General features: G+C 38.8%; 1 protein-coding gene across 4 annotated transcripts in view; it reads left to right on the top strand.

Moving 5' to 3' along the window:
- Positions 1–12,042, top strand: part of MGAT4A (alpha-1,3-mannosyl-glycoprotein 4-beta-N-acetylglucosaminyltransferase A) — a 104,972-nt gene that overhangs the window by 40,460 nt on the left and 52,470 nt on the right. For 3 of the 4 annotated variants that reach the window (XM_060187478.1, XM_060187477.1, XM_060187479.1), the window contains exons 3-4: positions 6,532–6,611; positions 7,060–7,227. In XM_060187478.1, the coding sequence (XP_060043461.1) occupies positions 6,532–6,611; positions 7,060–7,227 (248 nt within the window). The remainder of the gene's footprint in view (positions 1–6,531; positions 6,612–7,059; positions 7,228–12,042) is intronic. The other variant, XM_060187480.1, reaches the window with a different exon arrangement.

Here is a 12,042-nt window from a genome sequence, read left to right on the forward strand (position 1 = left end):
CACCTTATGCAAGAGTTGAACAGTTCTCTGGTTCTCTCTCTGCCTCTCTTCTTCCTCTCTCATTCTTTCCCCGTTTCTCATAAGAAGTAAATAAATAAATATTTTAAGAGAGACTGTCCTTTCTCCAAGGGAAATCAAGGAAAATGATTGATGCTATATAGATTAATAAAATACAAGAAAGTTTGTGTTATAGGAAAATGTGGCATCATTTATAATTATCACAAAGTATTATGCTTTATATGGTCAGTGGATAGATATTAACTTATTAAATGTCTACTTGGAAGTCTGTTTTGACTAACATTGTTAATGATTACAGTACTCAGGGAACAACTTGCAAATAGTGACTGTGTCCCAGAAAACTTTTCAACCATAGGATGTCTGGTATCCACTAGCTAGAATCCAACTTAGCATCCATAATGAACAAAAGAAAAAAAGTCATGTACGGGCCATGAAGTGGTGCACCTGGCAGAGTTCACATGTTACTATGAGCAAGGACCTGGTTCAAGCCCTTGGCCCCCACTTGGAGAGGAGAAGCTTCACAAGCAGTGCAGGAGTTCTGTAAGCCTCTTTCTCACTCCCTTCTCAAGTTCTCTCTGACTTGTTAAATAGGAAGGGTGGGAGGGAGAGGGGAAGGGAAAGGAGGAGACGGGGAGGAGAATGGCCACTGGGAGTGAGCCCCAAGGATATCCCTGGTCGCATTTTAAAAAATCATGTTAGGGAGAAAATGGAATTATGTCCTTTGTTCTAATTTACACAAAGAAAATGATTTTACATATCTGAGTTTTACTTTCCTTTTGAAATTACAAGGGTGAAGTTCTTTTCATAAAGTCACACTCCCATGACAGATCCCCACTGGAATCTTCCCAGACAGGGAATGACTTTGCTAATTTCTACAGAACTATTAAAAGGGACCTTGGAAATTAAGTGTTCACTGGATACATAGAAACTTCTCTCTTTCCCAGTTGCTGCTGTGGAAATTCAGCTTCTAGTCTTTGCAGTGAATACCTCCTATCACTGGATCCCTTAGCATCTCACCCAGTAGACAGCAAGGAGCTAGTGGAGCAGAATTACATCCGTTTCCAAGTTGCTAGCCTAGACCTTCTTAGAAATGGCCAATACTCTAAACCTCACCTTGGAGCTTGTTCGAAGTTCTCAGGCAGCATCATCTCAGAGCTATTGAGTTAGAATCTCTAGAGACAGAGTTCAGAATTCTGTTTTAACAAGCCCTTTAAAGGCGGCTCTTATGCACACAATAAAGTTAGAGAAACAGTGAGTCTTGTTTGTGATTTTTAGCCATCCATTCTAATTAGAATTGTATCTTCACATTCTATTCTGTCAACCTATTTCATTTGGACTCATGCTCACTATATCTTTTGACTTTTCTAGGTCACCTTCTAAATCTAGTTATTTTATTTTTCTTTGAGACTTGTTAATGAAATATTGATTGTATAATGGTTATGAATGTAAGCCAAAATATTTTCAAAGGCAATTACTTCCTGAAAAGTAAAGGCTGGATCTTATACTGAGGGGTATATATATATATATATATATATATATATATATATATATATATATAGATAGATATATTTGCCTCCAGGGCTGTCACTGGGGCTTGGTGCCTGCACTACGAATCCACTGTTCCTGGCAGCCATCTTTCCCCCATTGTGTTATGTTATTCATATCATTTTTATTATTACCAGAGCACTGAGCAGCTCTGGCTTATGGTGGTGCAGAAGATTGAACCTGGGACTTCAAAACCTCAGGCATGAGAGTCTTTTTGCATAACCATTTATGCTATCTACCCCTTTATTCATATTCTTTTAAAAGCATTTTTTTGGTATGAGACACTTAAGTGTAGTGCTGAAGGACAGAGAGGTCAGGAGGCTTAGGAACATGCTTTCTACCTCCAGACTTCTGTTATTTAATATACATTAAATATTTTAAACCAAAAAATGTGCTTTATATTTGATAAATTTAATTTCAGCATAAAAGTCAATTTCTGATTTTAGGTCATAGCATTAGTAGTTATCTCCTCACATCTTGCTTACTATTAATAGGAAGGTACTATTATTTGAAAAGTGAAGTTTTCTGGGATTTTTTTTAAATCTGTACTGCTTGTACATATTAGTTATTGAGTTCAAAGTTATATATTTGAATCACATGAAGCATTTTTTTGGTAAAAAAGTGATAAAATAACAGCAATTTCATATAGTCACACTTAGTCTTTAACAACCTGTTAGTATTGTGATTTTTCACTGGAAGACTGATGAGTTTGACTTAAAGGGATAAAGAGTCTTGAACACTCAGTATGTTTCATAATCTTAGTTTCATAGAACATGATTTGTATTATCTGTCTCTCTCTGACATTAAAAATACTTTATTTATTTTAGGTAAAGGTAGAGAAATTGAGAGGGAAAAGGAGAGACAGAGAGATACCTACAACACTGTTCACTGGTTGTGAAGTTTACCCACTGTAGGGTAGCGTCCAGGGGCTTGAACCTTGCTCCTTGGGCACTGTAATGTGTGTGTTCAACTGAGTGTACTATATCACACAGCCCTTCTCTTTTTGACATTAAGGGAAAAATAAGAGTCTGCCTGGATTAGTGAAATCATGTAGGTGCAAAAACTGCTGGCAACAATAAAATTTTATAAAAATTTTTACTCTTGATGTCACTTTCTACAGTTAAAAAAGCTAGCTTCTTGAATAAGGGCAAGAGACTAACATACTTTAACGACGATTCTTTAGTCACTGTCAGGCCATCCCATCAGCTCGGGCCCTAATTGGGAAGTCCTGAGTTTCCACAACAGACATGACGGGCCTAGACCTCAAATAGATCCCTCTTTCCATTGTTACCAGTCATCTCTATCAGGAAAAACACAATAGACCCCTTTGTGAGCCCCCATAGAACCTTGCCCTCAACATGGACCAACAGTGGTAGAGAATGTTCCATCCTCCGAAGGGAGGATGGACAACATGCTCTATGCTACACCTGAGGAAGATGGGTCCTGAAATTGGGGCAGCTTGGAACGTTCCTACTCATGACCACAGAATGTGAGCTCAGATCTACAGGGAAGCAGAGGTCACGTAGGCTCTTAAGCTGAATATGGGCCTCAGATCAGATCAAATCGATGGAGTTTACAATCAACAATATTTATACCCCTTTCCCATATTTGGGAGCTACTCTCTTCCCTGATCCAGCTTTCAGGTCCTTTTTCCAGCCATGACACCATCTCCCCAGACAATAACTAGGATCCACCTGCATATCAGATTTCAGGCTCCGGAGGACAAGCAAACAAAACTAGTATAGTCACAGGCCCTTTGGAATAGAACTAAAATAGGCCTACTAGCTATCTACAAAACAGAGATCCCTGCCCCCCAGCTCTTCATCTGCACTATTCCAGCCTTTAGGTTCATGATTAGTCAACAAGTTCTTTGGCTTTATATGTTAACATTCTTTTCAGCCACCAGGTTCCAGATGTTAGCATGATGCCAACAAGACTTCCCTGGACAGACAACCCCATCAATGTGTCCTGAAGCCCCACTTCCCCAGAGCCCTACCCCACTAGGGAAAGAGAGAGGCAGGCTGGGAGTATGGATCGACCTGTCAACACCCATGTTCAGTGGGGGAGCAATTACAGAAGCCAGACCTTACACATTCTACATCCATAATGACCCTGGGTCCATACTCCCAGAGGGATAAAAGAATAGGAAAGCTATCAGGGGAGGGGATGAGATGGAGAGTTCTGATGGTGGGAATTGTGTGGGGTTGTACCCCTCTTATCCTATGGTTTTGTCAATGTTTTCTTTTTATAAATAAAAATAAATATAAAAAAACAAAACAAAAAATCTAGCTTCTGTCTACAATACAAATAAAACAATAAGTAATGCTAGGTCTTTCTTGGTAAGATGATTGTGTAAGAGTTTCCTGTCATATTTTCCTGATAGATTTAGATAAAATCCAAACCAGGAATAAGAATTTTGCCATTGACACTGAGAATGGGTAATTAAAAAAATTTTTATTAGTGACAATATTGATTTACAAAATCATAAGGTAACAGGTATACTTCTGAACCATTCCCACCACCAGAGTTCTGTATCCCCAATCCTTGTATTGGAAGCTATAGTAAGTTCTCTCAAGGTTGCAGATATGGGTTGACTATTGTTTCTATAACTGTCTATATTTATATTTATTTCCCCCTCCCCCATTTTTTCCTATGGTCCTGCACTCTCTTCCCTTCCAAGTCACACTTTCACCTATTACTACTTCAGATTGTCCTTCCTTTTTTCTACTTCTCTCTCTGGGTCCTGATGGAGTTGGAGTTCAGAGCCCTCTGGTCATCTTCTTCTATCATTTCTCTCCCTTTGGGAGAACAGACCAGAATTATTTTTGGGGTGCAGAAGGTGGGAGGTCTGGCTTCTGTAATTGCTTCTCCACTGGATGTGGGTATTGGCAGGTCGACCCATACCCCAGCCTATGAGAATGAGCAATTTTCAACCATACCTAAGTAATCTGAAGGAGTCTTTTTGTTTTTGTTTTCCTCTTCTGGAAGAGCTAGTATACTGTTCCTCCTCAAGAGAGCAGTACAGTGCTATGGAAGAAATTCTAAGAAAAGTCACTAGTAACCTCTGCTTGAGAGAATGAAGGAGGGACAAGCTGCAAGGGAATGTGGTCTGGAAGTCGTACTTCAGTCTTTCTTAGACATTCTGTGTCAACTTCTGGTGGGACTAGCCAGGTGCTTGACCATGATTTCTGTGGCCTGGCTTTCTAAATGGAGTGTGGACTTTCTCTGACTTCATGGAGGGAACTCTTTTATTGAATAGGGGTGGGTAGAGTTAGAAACGAAGGACGAATACCAGACAGATGGGAAATAGCCCATTTGGAGCCCTTTCATAGCTTGGGCTTTGGGCTAAGAGCAGCAACAGCATCTGGGTCTGAATGAAAGTATTTGTGGCATTATCCAGCAGTGAGGAGTGCGGGGTTGGTGGGGAGTGCACAGGGCCTCTTTTCAAAGTTGGTTACCTCAGACGAATGGAGAATTTTGGAATTGAGTTTCTCTACTTGGTGAAGCTAGCCTCTGGGAAGGTGGTTTCAAAAAAAATTCTGGAAAACTATAGTTAGAGACTGTGACTGCTTTCAGATTCATCATCCTTCCTGCAAGAGCTGCTGAGGGACTGAACTTGTGTGTCAACCCATGCCCCTGTTTACGTAGAAAGAAAACTTTTTTTTTTTTTTTTATTCATTGCCATCATTGTTACCTCTGGGGTTTAGTGCCTGCAAGCAAACAAATGCATTGTTCCTTTTTTATTATTTTATTTGATAAATCAAAGAGAAATTGAGAGGGGGGAGATAGGGAAAGAGACAGAGACACCTGCAGACCTGTTCAACCACTGAAAGTGGGGAGTGGGAGTTCGAACCTGGATCCTTGCACACAGTAATGTGTGCGCTCAACCAGGTGCATCACTACCTGACCCTTAAAAGAAAACTTTTAATTTAAAATGAAGTTCAACTGAAACAGTGATATATAAGAACAGTGCAAATAAGTTTTCTGCCCTTTTCACCTATTATGAACATTTTATACCTATCATCTATCTTTAGGTACTTGTTTTTTTTTTTTTTTTCCAGAACTATTTTAGAGTAAACTACAGAAACCATGCCTTACTGATCAAACCCTAAACAATTTAGACTTTGTTCCCCAGGAAAAGCTGTTCTCTTACATTATCACAGTACAGTATAACATTTAATGTTGACACAATCCTACCTACTCTACTAGTGTAAAGTCCATTTTCCCAGTATTTTTTATTAGTGATTTAATAATAATTAACATGATTGTAGGATAAGAGAGATATAATTCCATACAATTTCCACCACCAGAATTCCGTATCCCATCCTCTCCATTGGAAGCTTCCCTATTTTTAATTTTTATATATAGATTTTATATATTATTTTAAAATTTTTATTTATTATATTTATTTTATTATTTTATATTTATTATTATTTATTTTTATTCCCTATTTTTTATCCCTCTGGACCAAAATTCCTTATGGGGTGCAGAACGTGGAAGCTCTGGCTTCTGTAATTGTTTCTCTGCTGGACATGGATGTTTTTCTGTGTGTGGTGCCAGGGCCTCATGCATGTGTTCCACTCCTTCCAGGTCAAGTTCCTCATTCATTTTATTTCACAGAGAGTAGTAGAAAGGGAGAAACAGAGAGGGATCAACAACACAGCACTGCTTCACGTCCACAGAGCTTCCTCTGTGTTATGGTACTCCCACGTGGTGCCAGGGCACATTATATTAGATTTACTTTTGATCCCGTGTCCTTTCCATACAAATGGAGTCTTTATAGTTGGTCTTTTGAGAAATGGTATGTTACACATGACAGTCATTCTAAAAATGTTTATCTTTTTCTCCCTAACCTTATTTTTTTTGCCCACAACAGTTACTGTGGACATGCACAATCTGTCCATCAATCCTGGTAGCCTTTTTTAAAAATTCAGTTTATTTATTTATCTATTTGTTTGTTTTTATCAGGATGGAAGGAGGGAGAGGCAGAACAGAGACACCTGCAGGTGGGGACCAGAAGCTAGAACCCAGATCCTGGAACATGAAAGGTATACAGATGTGTACCTTGAGATACACTGATGGGGTGTATTTTTATATTTTACAGATATTTGTAAAATGTGAAAAAGACCTTTCATGTGTGCAGTGTGGTCCCAGTATTTTAAAGCAACAGAGATGAAAGGGAGAGGCATACACAGAGAGAAATAGTATAGCATGTTCTGTTGTGCATGGAGCTCCCCTTAGCAGTGCCAGGGCTTAAGTCCAGGGCCTCATATGTGATACAGAGCGTGTTTTATAGGATGCCTTATTTCCAGGGCCCTCTTACAAATATTTAAACACTAAGTTATAGTGGCTTTGTTATATAATTAGTCATCAATCCTTATTGTTTTCAGTTCTGTATCACTGAATACATAAATGAATATGTGACTAAAATTAAACTAAAATTTCTAATTTGATACTCTCTAGAAATATGCTGATAATTCTTGTTTTTGCTTCTAGAAAAACTAATTGCTTATCAACGAGAATTTCTTGCTTTGAAAGAACGTCTTCGAATAGCTGAACATAGAATCTCACAGCGCTCTTCTGAGTTAAATGCTATTGTACAGCAGTTCAGACGTGTCGGAGCAGAAACAAATGGAAGTAAGGATACACTGAACAAATTCTCAGGTAAAATGATAATATTCATTTTATAAGAAAGATTATATTTTCATGGCAAGACAGTTCACGTGGTAGAGCACACATCTTACCATGCATGAAGACCTGGGTCTGGACTGCAGTCCCATGTGGGAGCCTGGTGGTACCCCTTCTAAAGGGAGGGGTTCCACAGAAGCTGGAGCCATATTGTGATGTGCTTCCTTATCTATCTAAATGCAACAGAATGAAGAAACAGGTTGACTTGGGAGTGGTAGAAGTGTACATTTTGAGGACCTGATGCTAGGAAAGAAAAATTATATATTCTACTTATTTATTTTTTATTTATATAAGGGGTTATCTGATATATTTTATTTGAAAGTTTTTTGAGTAGCATATTAGTCACCGTCTGTTACCCTTTTCAGAGAAAAATCACCACACAAAGCTTTCTATTAAGGTAAGTTATAAAAGTTTTTTTATTGACCGCTACATTTTCTTTTATTTTTAAATACTTCATTTATTTTGTTTAGAGTCAGAAATTGAGAGCTAAGGAGGATATATAAAGGGGGAGAGAGATACCTACAGCATTGCATCAGTGCTCATGAATCTTCCCCCTTGCAGTTGGGGACTGGGGAACCTGAGTCCTTATACACTGTAATGTATGTGTTTTGCCAGGTGTGCCACCACCCTGAACCCCTAACTTTGATTTTAAGAATTCAAATTTCAGTTGGATAAATTCCATTGACAGTAGTGATGAACCAGCATCTTTTAATAATTTATTCGTGATGAAATTAAAATCACAGATGGGAACATTCTAGGTGCTCTTGTTTTATGACCAGTCTTCCTCGAGTGGCAGGGTAGTATGACCCAGCCTCCCTTTGGAAAGTGGGCAGTCTTTAACATTGCTACTTTATAGTGAGGTCAAGGTCCTGGAGAATCCCATAGAGGGCTTATGTTGATGTCCCTGAAGGGAGTGACCAGTGACGGTGGAGAGAGGGATCTATTAGAGGTCTAGGCTCATCATATCTGTGTGTGAATCTCAGGGTACTGTAACTACACCTCCAGATAATGGGTTAGTATGGTATTGACAAAAAAGGGCCATTATTAAGTGAGCCAGTCTCTTGCCCTTACCCAGTTTTTGTTGACTGTAGTAATTTTTGCTGGAGCTTGATAGCTAACCTGCAGATGGACTATAATATTATCTGGATTGATGGTGTCAGAGTAGAGAATAGGACTAGAAAGCTGGATCAGGGCAGAGTAGCTCTCAAATCTGAAGAAAATATATAAATACAATTAACTATTTACCATGTCGATATGACCCGGGGCCCCTATTTATTCATATTGTATAACTTCCAAGTCCCTGTCAATCTGTGTTTGCAGTCCATGGTCACAGCTGGAAACATTCTAGGCTGCTCTCATTTCAGGACCAGTCTTCCTCAAGTGGGGCAGTCCCTACTCTCTGCTAGGGACTCTTTGGTGATTCATAGTGAGGGTATGGTCCTTAAGCAGCCCACAAGAGGGTTTATGATGACATTCCTGAAGGGAGTGATCAGTGATGGTGGAGAGAGGGATCCATTAGAGATCTAGGCCCATTGAGTCTATGGGGGAATCCAAGGATTCCCTGACTAAGGATCTAGGTGATGGGGTGGCCTGGCAGTGACCAAAGAGGTTGTCATTAAATGAGTCAGTCTCTTGATCTTTCCCAGCTTTTGTAGTCCTTTCTTTATCTGATAAGCTTAGACTTTTTCCCAGTTGATAAAGTTCTGAGTGTCATTTGTTGTATCTAAATGAGTATTAGGTTTATGGAGTCTGGTCTCAAGCTAGGGAGGAAACACATCTAGGATTTTAGGGAGGGGTCTAAGATAACCTTGTGTTTTACTGCATTTACTTGTTTGTTGATTCTAATGAAAGTTGTCATAGATAGAGACAATAATTGTCTTTTAGTTGATAAATATTTTTTCCAGTATATCTCTTGGCCAACTGTATACATTGTTTCTTCTAAAGATTATTAGGGGGTGATAATAATTCTGATGCTGTCAAACGAAATTAAGAGATGTTTCTTTGCGTAGTTAGTTGAGTAGATAGAGTGATTGAGGGAAGTGAAGTAAGGGGTCGAGAGAAGGGTGTCTAGGCCTAAGTAATAAATATTTGATTAAACAATTTATGGTGCCTTCTTTAGGCTTTTCTGCTAGATTTCCAAGCTTATTAGGTATAAGTCTAATCACAGAGGACTATTAAGCACTTTTACTTTGAGGTATGAGATTGCTCCTAACTTACGGATACATGTATACATGTACCCAGTCCCTTAGGCCCTAGCCTCTATCTAGGGTCTGTCATTTTGTTGGAGAGTGTGCCATCTAAAGTGCAATTGGGTCATTGTCCCATGTGTTAGGAAAGGTCTCACCAGATGATTGGAGTTGGAAGGTTGACAACTCTGGCTTGGCGTCTCTGGATACAATTTGAAGTGAAAAGGCAGTGACAGCATAATGTGGCATGGTGGCACTGGTTGTGTTCATTCAGGTAAGGTCAGCAGAGGCAGTATAACAGGGTAAGGGATTGAGAGGAGAGGCATGAAGAAATACAAGCAAAGTTCCAGAGGTTCCAGGACTGTGAGAAATACAGATTTTATAGAGGATGGGCAAGTTTCCTTGTAGTCTTGAGATTTAAAAAAGGCAACAATTGTTATAGCCAAGTTACTTGGTTTTCTTTGAAGATCTCATGGTTAGGATTTATCATACTATATTCATATCACTGTAAGTTAATAAGAGTACAGTTTCACACCACTCCCACTACCCAAGGACTGTTCTTCATCCTGACTCCGATAATGATGTACCCGAAAGCCCCACTAGCCCCAGAGTCCTTTACTTGGGTGCAATATACCAGTTACATTGTGTTTCCCCTTTCTGTTCTTATTTGAAATTTACTTCTTACTTTTACAAACTCATTTATTTTCATTTTTATTTATTTATTTATTTTTACCATCACCAGAGAATCACTGCTCCATATTTTTTTTTTTTTTTTTTGGCCTCCAGGGTTATTGCTGGGGCTCGGTACCTGCACCACAAATCCACTGCTCCTGGATGCTGATTTTTCCCCCTTTTGTTGCCCTTTTTGTTTTAACATTATGATTATTATTGTTGTTGATGTTGTTGTTGTTGTTGGATAGGACAGAGAGAAATGGAGAGAGGAAGGGAAGGCGGGGGGGAGGAGAAAGATAGACACCTGCAGACCTGCTTCACCGCTTATGAAGTGACCCTCCCTGCAGGTGGTGAGCCGGGGGCTCGAACCAGGATCCTTACACAGGTCCTTGCCCTTTACACTATGTGCTTTGTGCCCGACCCCCTCCAGACTTTTTTTTTTTTTCCTATGCTCAATAAAGACAAAGGGAGAGAGAGATAAAGAAGGTAAAGAGAGAGGTAAACACCACAGCACCATCTCTTAATGTGGTTGGGTCCAGTCTTGATCCTGGGTTGTGTGCATGACAAAGAAGTTGTACTATCTGGGTGAGTTATTTTAATGTCTTATTTTGGGGTCCAGTGGTGGTGCACTCAGCACATATGCATAACCATATGCCAGTTCCCTGGTTCGGGTCCCTGGCCCCAACCTGCAGGGTGGAAGCTTCATAAGCAGTGGAATAGTGCTGCTGATTGGTGGGTAATTGTCTGTCTGTCTGTCTGTCTGTCTGTCTGTCTGTCTATTTATCTATTTCCCCTTTCTCAACTTCTCTCTGTCTCTGTCAGAAAAAAAAGAAAAGAAAAAAGGAGGGTGGGGTGTAGGTAGTGAGAATAGCTTCAGGGAGCCCTGAGGTACATGCAAGGTACCAAGCCCTAGTGATAGCTCTAGAGGTTAAAATAAAAAAAGTTTCTTATTTTAAAATTTTCATGTTCTTCCTTACAGATAATGAAATTTGCATTATGATGCAGTGGCATTTAAAATTATAGAATGATACAAATAATAGTAAATACAAGCCTGCTATCAAGTAATTTCTTTCCCTTCCAGTCTTTCTCTGGTCAGATTTTTCTGAAAAATTATGATTGTGTGTTATAACCTGATTTTCATTCTTACAGTTATGCTATTAATTTTTCATTGAATACTTTTTTAAAAAAAAATCTCATATTAATGATTTAGGGTATAGTTCATCTGGCTGTGCATTGGATTTGTAGTTCTGAACTTTCTGGTTTGACTACCAGCAGCACCACATGTACCAGAGTGATGCTCTGATTTCATGCTCTGATTCTGTCCCATGTGAAACTTCCTTTCTCTCATACAAATTTCTCATAAAATTTTTAATCTCATTTTTGATATCTGCATGTTAGTCACACAACATAATATAATAAATATTTTCTCTAATTAGGCAAATAAAACATATTATCTTGGCTATTTTCTCCTTAATTTATAACTCTGTGAAGAATCTTTGTATATAGATCAATCAAATTTCTGGTAACCCTTAGCTCCACTTTTTATTAGATGACTTTTTTAAAAACAGGATTAATATTGTTGACTGTTGGTTTCCAGGTACATGTTACAGAAACTGGAATACACATGTTTTTTGTTTATTATATACATAAAATTTAATTTCTAGGCCTGGGCTGTAGGTGCACTTGGCTGAACACACACATTACAGTGTACAGGGACCCAGTTTCAAGCCCCTGGTCCCCAGTTGCAGGGGAAGCTTCATGAGCAGTTCTGCAGGTCTCTCTGTCTCTCCCTCCTTCTCTCTTTTCTTCTCTAACTTCCCCTTCCCTGTTAACCCAAAATAAGTATTAAAAAATAAAAAAAATATTTAAAGTTAAATTTCTTTTTTTTTTTTCTTTTTTTATTTAAGAAAGGATTAATTAACAAAACCATAGG

The sequence above is a fragment of the Erinaceus europaeus genome, chromosome 3 (genome assembly GCF_950295315.1).
Source record: "Erinaceus europaeus chromosome 3, mEriEur2.1, whole genome shotgun sequence".
In the NCBI taxonomy this organism is placed as follows: Eukaryota; Metazoa; Chordata; class Mammalia; order Eulipotyphla; family Erinaceidae; genus Erinaceus; species Erinaceus europaeus.